Raw genomic sequence first — 21,375 nt, forward strand, 5'->3', positions numbered from 1 at the left:
TTTTTTTGGACCTGTGCAGGCTAGTTTTTTTAGACCACTACCTGTTTCGCTATGCAAGTACATCTGACTGCAGAATATAATTATTTTTCCCCTACAGAGCAATTTCAAAGATGACAACATTTTTGCTGTACCTTAACATGCAATAGAGAAATGATATATATATATATATTTTTTTTTTTTTTTTTTTTTTTTTTTTTTTTTTTTTTTTTTTTTTTTTTTTGGTGAGGCTTGTTCCACCAGTATATTAAAGACTCAATCCACTGAACTTCATTATATTACCCTTTTATACAGTAATTTATCTTCTTAATTTTTTCATTACCCTTAAGCATGTAAACGACAATCTTTCCATTCAGCAATAACAACTACTGAATCATTAAAAATGGAAAATAATTTGTAGTATCCTTAAACACACTTTTGAGTGATTGACAAAATACAGTGTATTCCATTTAATTGATGATCGCTTGCCCGGGGTATTGCAGGCCAGCTACGGACTCTGCACTTTCTAGTTGAATGGATCCCACAGGGCCCCACTTTGACCCCCTCCCCCCTCTCCCTTTTGTGGGTTTTACCCTGAAGACCATACAGACAAATGTGTCTTGTTGGCCAGTGTCATTCGAGCAGTGAAACAGGCATCCTAAGTGTAACAGTGAAGTTTGCGAATGCAATAATGGCAAGAGCGAATTATTGTTTATTTATGATTCATATGTGTGTACAGTGTCCTCTTGTACAGTTCATAGATTGTTTGAACAGAAGTTTTCAAGTGTTCGAGATACAAGTTGTGATGCAGTTGTTATGAAACACTAATTACCTAATTTTAAGAAAACTATTAGATGAAAAATTTGATTTTTGCATGTCTTGCAGTCTGATATCTTTGCTTGATAAAGGACTGAGTTTCATTTCTTTATATGCCATTGTTACTGTGCTGCATCAAATTAAGTACCACTTTGTGCAAAATTTTATAGATTTTCCAGAGGTCAAAACGCATTTTGTAAACTTTGTGTATGGCTGATTTTAGCCCATACATTGCAGTGAATGAAATGTATGTAAGATATTGATATTTTAATTGAAATTGAGAGCAGAATGGTATTTCATGTTGTCATTGAGTAACTGGGTTTTATGTGCAGTGGATGGTCACCCCTTCACGTACTTGCACAAAGTGATCATATGGTTATAACAACTGTCATATCTCTTAAGCAATTCAAGATGTGGAAACGAGTTGTTGTTGTTGTTTTCCCCCTTTTCTTTTCTTTAAATGATAGCATGCAATGAGGCACACATGTTGTATGAGGAACAGCCAAATCTTTTTTATTCACCAAGATAGGGAAGTAACTCGTCCACAGCAGTTAGAGGTCAGCAACTCAGGAGGGATACAGATGTCCACAGCACTGTAGGAAAACTCAAGCGGCACGTGTATACATGTCCACAGCATCTAGGGAGTGGCATAGCAGGACGTGTATTCACATCCACAGTATCGGAAGTGTTAAGCTTAGTTTCACATGTATGTTTCATATATAACAGTGCCTTGAGCACTGTTCAAGTTACATAGAGAAATCAGATTCAATGCTGAAACCACAAATTTTGTAGAAAAATGTAACTTAAAGCATGTTGTTCTACTGAAATTTGAAGACAACTGTAATAACACTTCATTATCTTAAAATAAGTGCAAAACTGGATCTGGATGTCTATGCAGCTGGCTATGATATCACCAAATTAGTACATGAGGCAGTTCTGGCGTGAAAATTATCAAAATTTTTCAGAAGATTTAACATTTTGATATCACCATTAGTGCTAGTCGCGACAAACATATAAATAAGCTAAATTTCTTTAAAGGAAATGGAAATTTTCCAACAATTAAAAAGTGTGTTTTTGGACAGGTACTGATATTACATTTAAAGCAACCTTATTCCTTAAATCAGATAGCATGTTTCCAATATTTTAATTTATAAAGTGATTGTAATTTCTACATGAAACTTTTATAACTGTGTAATATATCAAGAATTTTCTCATCATCTAGTTTACTTAATTACTTGGACAGGAGGTTTGGTCACTCAGTCTTAGCGGGAAGTAAATTGGTCATCTGACTAAGTACAGTAATGTTTAATCTCAAAATAGCAGGCTGTGTTGTTTCGCAGGGTGAGAGTGGAAACAGACCATGAAAAATCCTTCGCTGGAAACCATGGCAACTTGCTGTCAATACCGCGTGATCAAAAAGTCAGTATAAATTTGAAAACTTAATAAACCATGGAATAATGTAGATAGAGAGGTAAAAATTGACACACATGCTTGCAATGACATGGGGTTTTATTGGACGGAGGGGGGGGGGGGGGGTGAGTTCACAAAATGTCCGACAGATGGTGCTGGACAGCAAAACGTCTGTGACTGCGCATGACAATTGTGTATAAAAGGAGCTGTAATGAGAGAGAGAATCAATTGTGCCAGCAGTCGCAGCATGTTGACGTTACCTGAAAAGGCACTTTTAGTGAAGCTGTATTATCAGAAGGGGAATGTGCTAGTTCAGCGTTACGATCCTATCATCATAGGAAAGGGATTCGGACGGGTAAAGGTCCATTGACAAATGCAGCTGTGGCGAGAACGATTTCGAAGTTCGAAGCCACGAGTTGTTTAGACGATAGACCCCGTAGTGGCCAACTGAGCACAAGGCGTAATGCTACTGAGGCAGTTCAGGAAGAAATGGAGACTGTAGCGGGCTCGTCTATGCACGGGGAAGTCAGCACTCGTGCAGTCGCACATCACACTGGCATTCCATACACTACTGTTTGGTTGGCACTGAGGTGTACCCTCCGATGCTATCCGTACAAAATCCATCAGCACCATGAACTGTTACTTGACGATTTAGTGAAGCGGAGGGCATTTGCGGTGTGGGCGTTTCAAAAGATGGCGGAAGTTGACGATTGGTTGAGTAACGTGTTGTGGACCGATGAAGCCCATTTCACGCTCTGAGGGTCTGTCAACGCCCACAACTGCAGAATTTGGGCTACCGCAAATCCTAGAACTGTTGTGGAAACTCCACTGCACGACGAGAAAGTCATGGTATGGGTTGGATTTACCACATCCACCGTTAGCGGGCCTTGTTTCTTGAGGAAATGCGTGACAGTTGAGAGGTACGCCGATATGTTACAGAATCACATCATCCCCAGCCTGGCTGTAAAACACCTGCTGGAACGTACGATGTTTATGCAGGATGGCGCTCCACCCCATATTGCTAGACGTGTGAAAGATCTCTTGCGCGCGTCGTTTGGTGATGATCGTGTGCTCAGCTGCCACTTTCGTCATGCTTGGCCTCCCAGGTCCCCATACCTCAGTCCGTACAATTATTGGCTTTGGGGTTACCTGAAGTCGCAAGTGTATCATGATCGACCGACATCTCTAGGGATGCTGAAAGACAACATTCGACGCCAATGCCTCACCATAACTCCGGACATGCTTTACAATGCTGTTCACAACATTATTCCTCAACTACAGCTATTGTTGAGGAATGATGGTGGACATATTGAGCATTTCCTCTAAAGAACATCATCTTTGCTTTGTCTTACTTTGTTATGCTAATTATTGATATTCTGATCAGATGAAGCACCATCGGTTGAACATTTTTTGAACTTTTGTATTTTTTTGGTTCTAATAAAACCCCATGTCATTCCAAGCATGTGTGTCAATTTGTACCTCTCTCTCTACATTATTCCGTTATTTATTCATTTTTCAAATTTATACTGAATTTTTGATCAGCTGGTATTATGAATTTTATTGAGAATGAAAGAGGGGTGATACTGCCACAGCAGCCTGAGACAGTGGTCGTATGTGGGAGTTCTGCTTATATGAATGTGGGTGAATTTCCTACTTTGCAGGAAAGCCTTTTACTCGAAAGCTTAAATGTTTAACAGTCTGTTCATTGTGCCTGTCTGCAACTCAGTATCTCCTCTTTATGGTGGGTAGAGATTTATTCTTATTGTAAAACTGATGTTATTCCATCCTGGACTTTCCACTCTTAGATATGAAATTAGCATATTTTTTGAATGAATGTTTGACTTTACTAAGCATTAAATGCAGAGGTTACACAAATCTGACTTTTTAGTCACGGAAAAAAGCTTAAAGCTTTTTTACAAGGAGCCTATGAATTAATATTATTAAGCAATAGGTTATTTTTCATCCTCTCCTAACCATGTACCATGTTTACTATCTATCAGGCAGCATTTTTTCAAGTAGCTGTTGTATTAGAAGCAAATCATACAAAATTATGTATACTGTGTGATGAGTATTACTGTCATCTACATTAAAATAATCAAACAAACAACAGTAATCCACATAAACTATTTTTGTAAATAGCTTGTTTTTAAGCATTGTCTACATGATTTTGTGTGTTGTCTATACTAAACCCAACTTTCTTTTGTTAATCATATACACTTACTTCTCTAGAAAGTCTCTTAGATCTGATGGAGTACATGTAGGTATTTCTGGTAGCATATCTGTCACTATACACCCACGAAGTAGTGACAAAATAAGAATTCCAAATCGATAGATATCTGATTTTTTGCCACCACGTCCCAATGATGGGGGAAAGGTATTTTCAGTTCTTTCAGTTACTGAAGATTGATAGATTTCTGATAATCGTTTATCCAGACTATAGTCACCAACACGCACCAAACCTGAAGAAAAATGGAACAACAATAACAAGTTTAAAAACAGTGCACACTTTGCTGCAAAGTAAAAGAGTTACAAAGGCCGTAGTAGCACCAGCAACAACAACTATTATAAATACATTGTACAAGAAGCTTGCAGACTATCATGTAAATTACTAACATTAGAGGCCTGACTCCAACCAGTTAACCTGCTTTACTCTTATTATAAGAAACAGTCATATGAAAATTAAGTGAACCGTTTATTATTTCAAAAGTAATCACCATAACTCTTAATACATTTATACCACTACGAGACACAACGCCAATGCTGCCATGGAAAAATGTTTACGGTTGCCTACAGAACCATGACTGTACCCAACCATGCACCTCTTCGTCCAAAGCAAATCTACAGCCATGAAAGTCTTTCTTCAGGGTTTCAAAAATTTTGAAACCACATGGGGAGAGATCGGGACTGTATGTAGGCATCCCAGTGAAACGTCTGCAGTGTAATCGAAAAACCTTGACAACTATTGGATGGACATTATTCTGCAACAGGATGGTCCCATCCACAGGCATTTGGAATTGCCTGCACACTTTTTTTCAAAATGTTCACATACCTTGCATGTTAGTTGTGGTGCCATGTTTGAGAAAATTGATGAACAGAGGGCCCTTGCAATCGTACAAAAAAAGTCATCATGACTTTCCAAAAGCTGGCATGTCTGTTGTTTCAACTACACTGGAGAAGTGGTGCTGAGCCCTTACACATCCTCCATACAGACCCAACTTCTCCCCAAGCTACATCCATATTTTTGGAGCCCCAAATAAATTTATTCAAAGCTACCGGTTCACTTCTGACGAAGAGACGCTCGCCTGGGTACAGTCATAGTACTGTAGGCAACCACAAAACATTTTTCCATGACAGCATTGACAGTCTTGTCTCACAGTGGACTAAATGCTGTCTCACAGTAGACTAAATGGATTAACAGTTATGGGTATTACTTTTGAAATAATAAAAAATTTACTTATATATTTCTGTGTGTCTCATTTTCATCTGACTGCTTCTTATATGAACCAAGGCTTCGGAAACTACATGCTTTACTGATTACAAAGAGGTTTTTGATAAAGTTAAATATCACATCACTGTTGGCCTGCTTAAATGGTGATGCCTTCACAGTAAAGGCAGCAATGAAAAGCAGTGAGTTGTATTAGAACGATCTAGCCTGTATGAATGTTATGTTACAAACAAGATCAGAATACTGAAAGCTGTCAGAGAAGGAGGCAAATTACTCTTCAAATTTTACTTTTGAAGTTATTTTTGGAAATGATTTAGATTATCGAGAGAGAGAGGAATCAAAGTTAAACTCTTAAAATGTTAATTTTATGCAGATAACACTTGTCATATTAATGATCTTAGCTTACCGAGGACTAATTTACTATCAAATTTTGTTGCTGTTATTTTCATTCACATGATGTCAGGTACTACTATTATTTTAAGTCTATGAAAGGAACTGGTTAAGAGTTTAGTATACCATTAGAATCAAGTTAATTAGAGATGAAACATTAGCTCAGGTGGACAGGGATGGAGATGGAAATCTGGAATGAAACAATGATATAATTGAATGAAGCCTCCCTAGTATAAGCCTGATGTGATTAAAGTGAACCAAGGAGAACCAGGACAGTCCCACAATGATTTCAATCTTCTGAATATGAGTCCTGTGCCTTAGCACTGTGATACATTGTTCACATTTTTACTCAGTAAAAATAATTCTGTAGACAATTTTATCAAAAGGGAAATTTTCTTGAGAAAACTATAAAATTTATGAGACAGAACTGGTGGGCGTACTTAACTTCAGGGGCAGTGTCAGTACGGCAGATACAATTAAGAGTACATGCAGTATCCTAACTTTTGGACTAATAGTTCCTACTGCAGCGACAAGAGAGGGAAAGACTGGGAAGACTAAAAAAGAAGAGCAGATCACTCACACCACAGGATGAGACGGATTCGCTTCTTGTGACACCTTACTTTCACACCTTTGTTCGAGCTATGTCATTACAAGACAGGAAAATTACTTGGCATTCTAAAACTAGGTATCTGTATATAATAGCCATTATGTTACAGAAGCCCTGGTAAAGCAAACAGTGTATACTTTCTTATTTTATTGCTAGTTTAGGCAGCAGATATTGCAATGGTCACTAAGAAGTTATTAATTGCATCTCCTCCTATTACCTTTCTTTTATTTTTAGAATTTGAAAAGCATTTTGTAGTGTGAAATACCATATAGACAAAGAGGGGATCAGTAACCAGAACAGTTCAAAAGTGAAGCTGTGCTGGCACAGAAAGTACTGTCACCTATAAAAAAATTCAGTATAGAGTAAATGTGTTTCTAATTATGTTACACTAAGAAATAAATATAGAATGACATTGTATGCTAAACATTATAACATTGATGTGCATTTCTTTGTCCGAAAGGCTGCTCATGTTAGCAACTAAACATGTGGGCTCTGTGAGCAAGAGATGATTAGTGCATGATAACACAGGGAGCACAAAAATCAAAGTTCTGCATCAAGCAAACATATGCAATAACTTCCTGAAGGGTAATGTAAACATTGGAACAATCAATAATGAAAATTCCTAGGTGGAAGGAAACGTATCAAAAATGGAAGATAATCATCATCTGCAAGTGTGTTTTGAGTGCGCACAGGCACATGAACATCTCTGTGAAATGCTGCTTACTTCTAATCTTGTTGCTGCCACTGGGAATGTCATTTGTCAAATTTTTTACTATCAAGAATAAAGATAACTAATATACTGTTTAGTATAACAAAAAACAAAAACAAATAACACAGCTAACTGGAAACTAAATAGTAAAAGAATAGCCTTTATTCATTATAATAAATGGTTATTTGTAAGCAGCAATTTGGCAGACGACTGTGTGGCGGCAAAGGAAAGGATTCAGGTATCTGAAAGAACATTATGCGCACACTTCAAGGTGACAGTTTTAGGTGGATGGTGTTTTGAACTACAATTGCATAAGGGGATCAGGTCCACCAACCACGTTTACATCACTACCAACCCATGCAAACTATGGAATAGAAGAGGAAAATGATAATAGAGGAAATGGTAGTAAGTGCAAGGGAGTTAGAGAGAATTAAATAAATGAGAGGGGATTGTTCCACAAAGTGTAGTAGTGAAGAACTAGCCTGCAGACACATAGTAATAGAGGATGTTAGCAAAACTGACTTACTGTCTTTTGAAGATAATCTGCAATCAATGGTGGTAGAGCTCACTCAAAATAAATCGGTCCATGCACAGAAATGTATTCTCATTCTCAGCACTGGCCACTGGGGAAGTATACTGCTTTGTTCAGAAAGCCAACTGCCTCAGTTTGCTGTCACTTGCTGAACTATGCACTTTATCCATTGGAAACAGCCATCTTAAGTTATTCATGCATTAATTTTCTTATATGGCACTGTAGTCAGACACTACTCACTTGTTGAATTATTGAGTACTGATGCAACCTGTTAATACGATCATTTGCTGACTCACCAGTTGTAGCTCTGAAGTTCCACTTGTGAACAGGCCTCAACCATTGAACTGTACCTCCACTACTGTGTGGTGGCAGCTCACAGCAGAATCTCTACCATTATCATTGTCCCTTCCCCACTGTGTCATCTGTGCAGGTACGTGGCATGTTATTTTGTCCACACTCTAGAACAAATTTTATTCTCCACCTAGATTCCTTACATTTGTTAATTTGGTGACTGGTTTTGGTTTCATCAAACACCCTTCGGAACCGAGTAGGTTGGCTACAGGAGTAATTCATCAGTTTCGAAACACAAATTTACTATACACAAATCTACAATGACGTAGCATATAACTCTATGTACAGACACTGATAGGTTGCTCTTGTCATTGACGTACTGTGATCTGAAGATGATTTGATGAAACTTAAATCCATCACAATTTTACAAATGTAAGCAATGTAGGTGGCAATAAAATTTAATGCAGGATGTGCTGCAGAGACGCTCCAAACTTGCTCAGTTCATTTTGGAATTAGTGGAGTTATGGGACGAAGTACATTCAGCATCCAGGTTGTAGAGTTTTAAGTCAATCACATATTTGGTAAATACTACAGAAAGTGGAAAGTTTCAAGTACCTGAGAAGCAAAAAGAAGACAGTGTGAGGAATGATTAAGGATGTCAGTGGAATGGGAAGGTAAGCCTATCATTTCCGCAGACTACAAGAAGTCTGCTACAGAGCAAGAATGTATCATCCATAACATGGATAATGAAGAATAGGCAGGTGAATAGGACACAGACTTGTGAGATGAAATTTCAAGGAAACAGGATAGGACTTACTAGAATGGGTAGAGTAAGGAATGAGATGTTGAATGAATTAGTGAAAGAGAAGCCCAAGCAAGATATCATATAAAAGACTAGACTAAAGTGATATGGGCATGTTAAAAAAAAACTGGAAGATGACATGGTACCAAGCCAGGCATATGAAATAACAAGAGGAGGCAAGAGAACTATTGGAATACCTAGAAAGATGCATCGTTGGAGTGACGGAATGTGTGACTAAGTGAGGAGGAGACTGGGACAGAGTAGAAAGAGAAGTGTGGAGATAGGACAGGAAAAGATGGAAAGGTGTATGTTCCAACAGACCAAGCCTAGAGCTGGGCTAGAAACTGTGGTAGCAGTATTGGTGGTGGTGGTGGTGGTGGTGGTGGTGGTGGTGGGGTGGTGGTGGTAGTGGTGGTAGTAGTAGTAGTAGTAGTAGTAGCAGTAGTAGTAGAAGAAGAAGAAGGTGGTGGTGGTGGTGGTGGTGGTGGTGACAACGACGACGAAAAAATGTTGGTAGCGGCCATTTATAAGGGTAGACAACTGCTTAGTTATCGTATGCACAAAGAATTCTGCATAGTATTGGCTGCATAGCTGACAGATGATGGCTTCCACACCTGGTCATTCATTTGATGAGATAAAAATGCTGTAACTACATACACTGTAATATGCAGGATGGTTGCATGGTAAATAGTTCATGGGTTGTGGGATTGGAAGCAGAATGGCACAAGTACCATATTTAACCGATTACCAGATTTAAGGTTTTTTCCCAATTCGTCATTCAAAAAATACAGGGGTGTCTTATAGTTGTAGATTGAATTAGAGACTTAAATACCATAAAACAGAGAAAAATGTAGAATCAAAGAAAATGTTAAAACCCACAAAATACGAGCAAAATGTAATTGGCATATAACGGAGATGGTGAGTCGCAGATAGGCACAACGAAAAGACTCTCACAATTAAATCTATCGGCTATTAAGGCTTTTGTCAACTGCAGTCGTGTGTGTGTGTGTGTGTGTGTGTGTGTGTGTGTGTGTTGCTAACAAAGACCTTAATGGCCAAACGCTTTAATTGTGACTGTCTTTTTGTTGTGCCTATCTGTGACTCAGCACCTCTGCTATAGGGTGAGTAGTAACTTTCCTTCTCATAGTATTGTTACATTCCATCTTGTATTTTCCATTGTTTGATTTAATTGACATATATGATTAAAATTGTAATCCTCACCAATTGTAGAAAATCTGTATAAGTGAAGGAAATTAAATGTACAATACAATGTTTTTACAACAATTTGTGGTAATGAATTTCATCAGTTCTTAAATGATAAATTTTCAGTTTCTCGCCTTTAAGTAACACCTAAAAAATGTATTATTAGTTGGTTTTATTAAATTGAAAAAATAACTGAAGACAACTGAGTACAGAACAACAACAGCAGTAAAGCCTTTTTTCTATGAAGATATTTTATGTGAATCACAAATATAAACATTGAAACTGCTCTCTCCAACATTAAAAAATCACAGATGTGTAACAGCAAGTAAAACCTCGTCAAAAAATTGAAATTGGTATCTGGGTACAAAGTAATCAAGCTATTTTCCTACACACTACGACCACAAATTACATGTCAATACACGTGTTTTTGAGACATCTTTCCTTTGTATTGACCCAGAAAAAAGCAATAACTGAGGAACATGGTGAATTAAGCCAAAAACTGAAGTACGGTGAAAAGCGTCGGAATATAACGTGTGGGTGTGTGTATTTTCCTTCTACAGCCAACAGAAGTTTAACTGGGTCAAGTAAACTTCAAACTTCGTACACACTAAGCATGAAATATATTTTTGAAACATGTTGCTGTCTACTTGATGTGGACGCCATTTTGAAACATCTTTCGAAACATGGAAACATCTATCTGTAGCAGTGTCCGTACAGATAATAGGAAACAATGTTTTAGACCAGCTATCACATGTTACAGCTGCATAGCACAAGTGTATGTTTATACATCACATTGTGTCGTCTGTTATGGAGAGTTGTTACGTGTTTTGTTTTCTCTTGCTGCATGGGAATCTATACCGCGTACTTTGGCTTTTTAGGAACATCTACCACATTTAAACTGCAGTTCACATGAATCTATTTACAGTCAGAATTGAACTGACTTTGAAACTGGACAAATACTCAACAAGAATATTCATTTCTGCAGGAGACTGTAAAAGCCTAGATGGAGGCTAGCGGCATACTTATATGTTTTGTGCTGCAATGTTGTCGGCAGTCATTGTGATGTATGATGGGGAACAAAAGGCAGGTGTCAGCTGCAGGTTCTATGCACCCAATGAGAGAGGGGCAGGCAAACGGTATGTTTGGAAGCAAGAGACATTGTAACATTCTCACATCAGTATATAAGCAAAATCTGATAAATATTCAGATAGAAAGAGCTGGGTTCTCGGATCCCATAACCACAATCTCAGAAATTATAACATGCTTCGAAGAAACGGCCAAATATTTGTGACAATGAAGATATAAATTTCACAGCTCTCCTATGAGGATGATGATGATGATTAGAAATAGTGATACAATGGAAAATCCAGGATGGAATGTAACAATATTATGAAAGGAAAGTTGCTATCACCATACAGTGGAGATGCTGAGTTTCAGATAGGCACAACAAACACACTGTCACGAATAAAGCTTTCGGCCAGTAAGGCCTTCGTCTACACACACACACACACACACACACACACACACACACACAAATGTATCTGACACACACCACTGCAGTCTCAGGCAACTGAAACCACACTGTGAGCAGCAGCACCAGTGTGTGATGCGAGTGGCGACTGGGTGGGGCTAAGGAGGAGGCTGGGGCAGGGAGGGGGAGGGATAGTAGGGTAACTTCTAGCAGAAAAGGAGAGAAGTAAAAACACTGGGCATGATACCACAGATGAAAGGGTCATTAAATGAAAGATGTAGAAAAGAAAAGTCTGCAAATTAATGTAAATTTCCTTTTGTTTTTCCTTGTTGTTGTAGTTGTTGTGGTCTTCAATCCAAAGAATGGTTTGGTGCAGCTCTCCATGCTACTCTATCTCGTGCAAACATCTTCGTCTCCAAGTAACTACTGCAACATACATCCTTCTGAATCTGCTTACTGCATTCATCTCTTGGTCTCCGTCGACAATTTTTAACCCCCCCCCCAACACTTCCCTCCAGTACTAAATTGGCAATCCCTTGATGTCAGAATGTGTATCAACCAATCCCTTCTTCTATTCAAGTTGTACCACAAATTTCTTTTTCCTCCACTTGTCCTCAGTACCTCCTCATTAGTTACGTGACCTACCCATCTAATCTTCAACATTCTTCTGTGGCACCAAATCTCAAAAGCTTCTACTCTCTTCTTGTCTAAACTGTTTATTGTCCATGTTTCACTTCCATACATGGCTACACTCCATAAAATACTTTCAGAAAGGTCTTCCCAACACTTAAAAAATTTTGCTTCCCAAATAGCAAAACTCATCTACTACTTTAAGTATCTCATTTCCTAATCTAATTCCTCAGCATTAGCAGACTTAATTCAACTACATTCCATTATCCTTGTTTAGCTTTTGTTGACTTTCATCTAACATCCTCCTTTCAAGACACTGTCCAGTCCATTCAACTGCTCTTCCAAGTCCTTTGCTGTCTCTGACAGAATTACAATGTCATCAGCAAACCTTAAAATTTTTGTTTCTTCTCCCTGGACTTTAATTCCTACTCCAAATTTTTCTTTTGTTTCCTTTACTGCCTGCTCAATATACAGATTGAATAACATCAGGGATAGGCTTCAACCCCGACTCACTCCCTTCCCAACCACTGCTTCCCTTTCATGCCCCTCGACTCTTATAACTGCCATCTGGTTTCTATACAAATTGTAAATAGCCTTTCGCTTCCTGTATGTTACCCCTGTGATGATTTTTGGTTCAAACCAAGTGCTTTGAGAAGTTGATGTAGATAGTGCTGAACTTCTAGATCAGAATCTTAATAATAAAGTTTGTAAGAAAAAGGGATAGAAACCTGTCACAGATCGTCAGCGTCGATAGTTACTGGAGTTCATGACAAAAGTAAGAGTATACATATACTGGCAAGAATGTTTATATCAGGACTTATTTTTGGGTTAACAGATCCTTCTGCAGCAGGAGAGAAGGAGAGACAGTGGAACGTTAAAAAAGAAGGGCAGGTCACTCGGGCCAAAGTTCATCCAATGGTAGACACCATAAAGGATCTACCTCTGTAAACAGAATGAAAATAATTTCTGTATCTATGGTTCCCATAGGAAAGTCCACATATGCCCTCAATACATTTTTATCCACACACATTCATTTCTTAGCTTATTAATGGTTTCAGCAATTCTTTCTCATCTGTATCACAATACTGCCAGTAAGAAATCCGACAAAAAATATAAAACAAAATAATTTAACATATTCTTCTCATACCTGTCCTGTCAATGAATACACTTGTGTCTCTGAGGTCTTTGTGAACAACATTGTTCTGATGCAAAAAGGCAAGAGCTTCAAGTACACCTTTGGACAAATGCCTCAACAAGTCACCTTCAACTGGAAGATTCTCAGTTAGGTATAATGATAAGTTCCACCCATACACAAACTCCTGTGAACAAAAGTAACATTTAATTTAGTGACAGGGAAAACTGATTACATTTAATCCTACCACTGAGCAAGATTGATTCATCAATGTTGCTCTCAATTTTTATGAACTAAATATAAGAAAAATTATTTTGTATGGTACATCAAAAAGTGCAGTAAATTGTCAAATGAGGATTTACATAATAACAAATTAAAAGCAAATATCTGTGTCATGCGCATATCTTAAAAGGGCTGCTACTGTGACGTACCGAGCTATAACCAAAGTAGTACACCATTTGTTCATTTATTCCAAAAGTATTTACTACCATTTGCACCACAGACAACTTTAGGTGACTACATGTACAACACATTATCGAGGATTTTGTCGTAACTGTTACTGTGTCTCCTTCATTGACCAGTAATCAGACCATATTTGGACAACCTACCTCATTTTTAATCCTTGAATATGATAAAGAGTAAATATTCATGAGATACCAAAGACTTTCCTGACAAACAATTTGACATTTTTCTGAATCATTCAGCACTAAAATCTTGCTTCTACTATCCTTGTTATAACTGGGGCTCTTGAATGACAGAAACCCAATAAGTAGATGTCACTGAAATCATTATGTTGAAGTCAACTTGAAGTGACAAGAAAACACAGAATATCATGCTACATCTGTCTTTGGATAAAATGTTCTCAGTTTGAAATCCATGTCAGCTGAGATAAGATTCTCTAACCTTTCACAGCATACATCATCATCATCATCATCATCATCATCCTCAGGAGTTAATACTTCTGACTTCTGGTATAGACAAGATGTCCATCTCACATAAGCAAGGCAGCAACATTGAGAACTTACCAGAGGAGGGCTGAACTAACGTGTCCACAGGATTTACAATTTCATTGGGCAATATGAAGGAAGAAGATGATTTAGAATCGCTGCATGTGCAACATTTATTTTACTGCAAGAAGCTCACCACCACCACCACCACCACCACCTTCAGAAGAAGAAGAAGAAGAAGAAGAAGATGATGAAATAACACTGGCAGATGACCTCTGACATCTCTTTTGAAAAGTGCAGAGCATGTTCAAATTCATAAGAAAAACTTATGTCTGACCTTAAAGATGAACTGGAGTGGGAGCTGATTCATATTTTTTCCAGAAAAAAAGACCCTACAGATTTTGAATTGTTATTAAATTGCAAAGGCACTAAAATAGCCAAAGATGTCACATTTATTAGGAGAGCTGTACCTGCAATTGAAAGATTAATGGTCACTCTGAGATATTTAACTACTGGGTACCAGCAACACACCCAGTTTTATTAGTCTGCCTTTGGCACTCATGGCAAAAAATGTCAATAATGGTCTCAGTTCTCTTTTTCAAATCGAGCACATTACTTTCTAACAACTCATTTATTTCCCTCCATGCATCTCACCCTTTCAATTTGTTTTTATAATCACAGTTTGTAGAGTCCCATAAACATTTCTGTTAGTGATAAAACTGTCAGCTTTAACGTTGCATCTGTATTCCACTCCATACTCCAGTATTTTTAAACACAATAAAAGACACCTGTTCAACAGACACAGCGAATTGCTACTGAACTAATGAACATTCGACGCAATGTCCATACTAGGAGAGGGGTCCCAACCCACCACCAATGATTTGAAGTTACTGCCAGCAATCAGAAATGCAACGAAGGTCAACCACTTCATTGGCTCCAATTTGCTGCCTGTATACACTAAGCACTCTTGGCCAACAAAGCAGTTGATTCTCATTGTTGGCCGAGAGACACATGTGGGACAAAACTTTGCACACAGACAGAACTTCAGCCTATTCAAATCTTGAGACGTCACTTTCCAGTCCTATTTAATCAATTTAGCAAAATTACCTATCTAGTTCCAGAATTGAGTGACAGAATTCAGCTAAAAGGGGGTGTACCTTTCAACTTGCACAGATAAGCTTACAGGATTAATTTAAAAAGTGTGCAAAAGCAGAGAAGTAGAATAGATTTAGAACAACTTTACAAAAAGTGTGAGTAATGAGACCACAGCCCCACTGTCACTTCCACACCTATCACACAGTTGGTACAAATAGCACAGTTGAATGCACTGCTCTGTGTGACAGTGCAAGAATTACAGAAGCTGTCATAAAAACATAAATATGGCTTGAGTTCCACCAGCATCATGGATGGCACTGAGGATGATGATATCGACCTCGCCTCAGCCAATTCCCAACAGAGTACAATCCGCCAATGACTGGACAACAATGGACAGAAGCCTACTTGGAAGATAGAAGAGCAGCTTTCACCCACTTGGTTACAGATCATTGTCCAGGGCAGACTTAGACAGGGGAGATTGTTCACTAAACTCTTAGAAGCAGACAGTCAGCTGTTGTAAACTGCATTTGCTATGTACTGTGAAGTCTACCTATGATTATTTTCAATTAGCCATTGAGGGCCTTTTTGTGTTATGTTTCATGCAGTATTCATTATTCAACATGTCACAAAGATAAGTAAACCTTTTAACTCATTGTGTGACTTTGTTACTAATCTGTTGGAGTGTTATAGAACCTTCGATCTCCTACCCTGTTATCTGACACTGGGGCATAGCTGTGTAATAGAGGCACAGAGAAATTGTCTTAGTGGTGTACTGCACCAGAAGCCGTTTCACAAACTCACAGACTCAGCCTACCGTAACAACAATGGCAACTTGGCTTCCACAGAAGTAGTGAAAGGCCTTTACAAAAGTGGCAATGAGGGTTTACAAAAAAATCTTAAGAAACTTCATAAAAGCAAACAGTGAGTTTATACACTGAATGTGTTTCCCCAGTCCTTACACAAGTGGGAAATAATGTTGATGAAAAATACTTCAAATTGTTGAATATTAAGGCTTTTTCCACTGATGAAACAAGTTGATACTTTGCAGCTCAGAACTTAGAAAACACATTAAGAAAGCGAGAAGAATATACAAAGCACTTTGTGTGATGACAATCTTAGACTGATGCAATCCAGGCAACTGTAAGAGCAGTACAAATCTGTGATAAGGTCTGTCAGATAGTAGATCACTGGGGTATACACTACAAAATTATTACTGAGAAAATAAGACCCCTTCCTATTCTACTCAGAATCCAGACAGAAGGCTGAAAGACGACAAATGTCAGGATGCTGCTGCTGGCATTCTCTTTCAAGTTTTTCTTCCAAATGACAACAAAAAAGATGGCACTGATTTTCACGGAACACTAAGAGACAAGCTGAAGGATACTTAGTAAATTACAGCTGCCCTTAATCATGCACAGAGACGGAGAGATGGCTGAAATCACATGCAAATGAAAAAGAACAGAGCTCCATCTCCAGAAGGCATGCCACAAGAAGTGGTACACTCAGCAAGTCCCTACGTAGTTTCACACATGAGCTGATTAATCAATGAATGCATGATGTTTTCCAATATGATGGGAAGCAGCAAAAAGTAGGCATTCTATATATTTAAAAAGAGATCCCATAGTACCAAAATCATGCCGATCTATCTGCCTAATAAATGTTATGGGTACAGTTTTGAAAAAAATACTAATCAATAGATTAATTTTGTAGGAAAGTTCTCATAGAATGTAAATATTTTGAGTATTTTGTTGAATTTCAGCAAGTGGACTAGGTTGGGGTGGAGGTTGTGTCGTGTGGGTGGGTAGAGGGGGGGAGAGGTGGGAGATAGAGGGGTTGGGTGCATAGTAGCTCAGAGGGAGGCAGCCAATTTGCCAGCTCAGAATGCAGGAGAGAGAAAGGAGTAGCAGGAGTAATCAACAGATTAAAGTGCCACGGGATTCTCATATGATTAAGTAACACCCAATACTGATTCAGAAAGAGGAAATGTACGGGCAACCCAATAAACAATTGGAGGTTGTGTTGTGTGGAGTGGGTAGGGGGAGAAAGGGATGGGAAGTAGGGAGAGGGGCTGCAGTTGGGTGGCTAGTGGTACAGAGGGAGGCAGCCAGTTTGCCAGGTCAGAATGCGGGAGGGAGGGGTAGCAGATGCACAAGCTAGGAGTGTGATGCACAGTTATTGGAGTCAGTGGGGAGTGGCACATGCTGAAGGTGATGTGGAGACATGAAATAGGAGGCAGTGACAGGACAAAGGAACTGGAAGCTGATGAGTTGAGGCTATGGGGATGTAATAGGTACAATGATAGATATAATGCTGTTTCATTAGCTTGCAGTATCTTTTATCCTTTAGAACGAGAAGGGAAGTGGGCTGCTCAAGAATGTTACACTACTGTCTGCTGGATAAATTTAGAGACCAATACGTGACACTGTCAAGTCCTGTATCAATAGTTAACACATGTACTACCAAAGGATGCCCTTGTGGTCCTACACGTTATGTCCTTTCAAACCAGCTGCTGTGGTGATAAAAGTACACAGATGACATCTAAATCCTATCCTTGAATCTATATTCCTGGACACCCAAATAAGAAAAAGGGCAGCAATCTATTGGAAGAAGAAAAAAATGGAACAAAAAATTCAAAAAATTACTGTGTAAGGAACAACTAATTTATTGATAAAAAATAATGTAATATTTACGGAATGGCAATAGAGGTGGGATTCATCAGACACAGGAAGCAGAATGTTTCAGTTTCTTACTGATATAAACTTATAGCTTCAGCTAGCAGTGGTCCACTATCTCTCCAGATACAGTCTATGTCCTACATATGTGAACAGAACTGGCAGGACAGCAATCACCACATGTGATTGTGATGAAATCGGCATGCATGGTCATCTCCTACAGGAATGAGCCCAAGCTGAAAATATAGCAAAGCCTGCTTCAAAAGTTAAAATAAGTTTACAACATAATTAAGGTCCAGTAAATGCGTGATCGCTTGGCCCGGTATCATAACAGTGAAGGGAATTAGGCACATTTATAAATGAGATAAATCAATGGTTCACAGTGAAAGATACGTGATGTGCTGTGATTAGTTGCCTTGCAGTCTGGAGTGAGAATGACACTGTTGAATCCAACAGTATGTTCAGTCTATTACACAGAGATAACACAGACACTAGGTGCAATCCAATAATTGTAAGTGAAGAGAAATTAAATGTAGAAACATGACGACGATATACTACTTAACTGTGCTCTGAGGTCAGGGATCGACATTTTGTCCAAAGTAACCCTAGCAGCATGTAGTATCATATTTGGAACATAATTTTCGTAGAACAGACACCATATACACAGGGTGGAGAAAAATTATGTCACAAAATTTTAACCCTGGATAGCTGATGTCAGTGGGAATCAAAATTACTACTGTTGTGTTAAGTCGAAAATGCACAATTTTTAAACTACGGTAACTTGGCCCCACGCGTTCCGACTGGCCGTGGGTTGCCGGATGCCTCTGATGTGAGGTGGAGACAAACAGCAAGACCTATCTGACATGTGTGCGTATCATGTTGGGGCAGTGAAGGGGCGAGGGATGTTTGTATGTGTGAACAGACAACCAATGCACTACCCGTCAACCAATGAACGAAAATAGGGCAATCCCACGGCCAATCAGAGTGTGTGGTGCCAAGTTTCCATAGTTTAAAAATGGTGCATTGTCGACCTACACAACATTAGTAATTTTGGTTCCTACTGGCATCAGCTACCCAGGGTTAAAATTTCATGACATAATTTTTCTCCACCCTGTACATAATTTTTGTAGTAGTACTACTTCTTGTTGTCATCGTTGCTGCTGCTGCTGCTATAAAATCAAGGTGGTGGTCGTGGTATGGTGGGGGGGGTAATAACTGTGTTGTGTTGTGTTGTTGTTGTTATTGTTGTTGTTGATTATGATGATGATACATTACCCAGCAAAAGTGAACTGATTACCTGTTCAGCAAGGCAACACCATAGCATTTACACTCAAGAAGCAGAGAGGGGAGGTAGTAATGGTTCACACTCCAGGACTCTCACAAGTGGAGTGATGTCACACATTACATATCTGCAAGTGGAACAGAATGAAGTTTCCATTTAGAACAAGAATAAAACATGGCATACAGTCCATCTCACTTTGGCTGCTCATGATGCCTCACTGGCAATATCGATATAACTACCATTGCTGGTGATGTCATTACTTTCCCCAGCTGTGTTTTTGATTTGTCCCATTATTTCAATACGAGTGATAATGTCGACTCTTTGTTAGAATTTATGGCAAATTCCTTTTTCGTCAATATATCTCTCCTCTAGTCTTTTATTTTCGCAACAGTAAAAGCTCGTGTCACAGCAACAAAAGCAAAATGACTGTGTGATCAAGTGGTTAACTTATTTGGATAGTAATGTCGAGGTTCCAGGTTTGATTTCTAGTGACCATTTCAAATGTTTCTCTGCTGGAATGGTGTGTAAGGAGGTCCATTCAGCCCTGTGCTGACAGCTGAAAAGATGTTTGATTATAAAACCAGCAGAATGGACACACAGGTCACCGAGGTAGCGTTACGTTGAATAGGATAAGTAACACAAAATTTAGTTATTAGCAGCAAAAGCATCAACTGTATTTTTTATGTGAGAGAGTGATACGCTTGACATATTATGACTACAGATGCCATTCTTTGCAAGAGTCCACACCAATTCTATAGGATTTAGGTGTAGATGGTTTGGAGGAAGTATGAAGGGAACAATTGTCTTGTAAACTTTCCTCAATGTAATAATGAGAAGATGGATGGTAGCCCTTAATTTATGCTAACATAAAAGTTTGGCTTTCCTTGTCTCTAAGCACTTCTAATTTTGTTAGTAAGCACTTCTAATTTTGTTAGTTTCCACTTCACGTTCTGAAGTTGCTCTAGTGTTGTTGCAAAAATGAAGTGCACACAAAACAAAACTTTGTATTCACAAGAATTCACAGTGTAGTGCTTATGAATCAACAGCTGTCTAAATAAACCCTGGCCACTTTAATTCCTGTGCTTCATTTTTAATTAAAGATCTAATAGAGTTTGTTCTTTTAGCAAATATCTCTCATCTGCTCATTATGACATTTTCATTATGTTACTTTTTCCAATCAACTCCCATAAATGGAACAGTTTTTCTCAAAGTGTTTAGGCTAGTCTGGAAGTCCAGTTCTGTGCAATGGAGATGGATTTCCTTGTATTATTCATAATATCACAGAAATTGCTGCCTTATAACACTTCTAGCAATATCATAAACAAAATATTTATTGTACGTGTTTTACTTTTTATGAGTTGCAGCATTTTCCTCACTCCTTCTCCACTGAGTATCATGTTGCTACATCCGCAATTTGCACATTATTTACTCACTTAACTTTCACATGTCAACAATTACTTGCACATCCTATCACCCTCTCTGTCTGTACTATCAGACTTTTCTTGTTCTTATTGTCAATAAAATTAACTTACGTTAACAGCAAGTTTCTTTTTGTGATCTTTTATCGTGTCACAGTACAAGGTAAGAAAATGCACAAATCTGAATTGGAATGTGACTGTGAGTTGGTCACGTGACCATGTTAGTTCTTTCTACGCCTGGATAAGAAGTTCATTTTGCTGATTAATATATACTATTGGTTTTTCGAGAGAAGTACTGATGCCACTATTTTTCCTTCTCTTCCTTTTCACATTCTCAAAGTACAGTCACCCACCAAATTAAATTGGGCACTGAAATAGTTCAATGGTGAAATTTGAAAAGTTGTGCCAGACTGGGACTAGACACCACATTTCCCTCTTTACCCAAGTGGTTGTCTCAACTGCTTCAGCTATCTGAGCATGCTTCACAACTGGCCCAAAGTCTCAACTTGTGACATGCTCTACTAAGTAGAGTCCCAGTTCATTTGCC

The 21,375-nt window shown here is 38.5% G+C and overlaps 1 protein-coding gene across 1 annotated transcript in view; it reads right to left on the reverse strand.

The window, feature by feature from the left end:
• Positions 1-21,375, reverse strand: part of LOC126472623 (eIF-2-alpha kinase GCN2) — a 304,310-nt gene that overhangs the window by 139,179 nt on the left and 143,756 nt on the right. Inside the window, exons 9-10 of the mRNA XM_050099946.1 lie at positions 13,430-13,601; positions 4,424-4,661 (exon numbers count right to left, since the gene is read on the reverse strand). Coding sequence (XP_049955903.1) covers positions 4,424-4,661; positions 13,430-13,601 — 410 coding nt within the window. The remainder of the gene's footprint in view (positions 1-4,423; positions 4,662-13,429; positions 13,602-21,375) is intronic.

Source organism: Schistocerca serialis, chromosome 1, assembly GCF_023864345.2.
Source record: "Schistocerca serialis cubense isolate TAMUIC-IGC-003099 chromosome 1, iqSchSeri2.2, whole genome shotgun sequence".
NCBI classification, from domain to species: Eukaryota; Metazoa; Arthropoda; class Insecta; order Orthoptera; family Acrididae; genus Schistocerca; species Schistocerca serialis.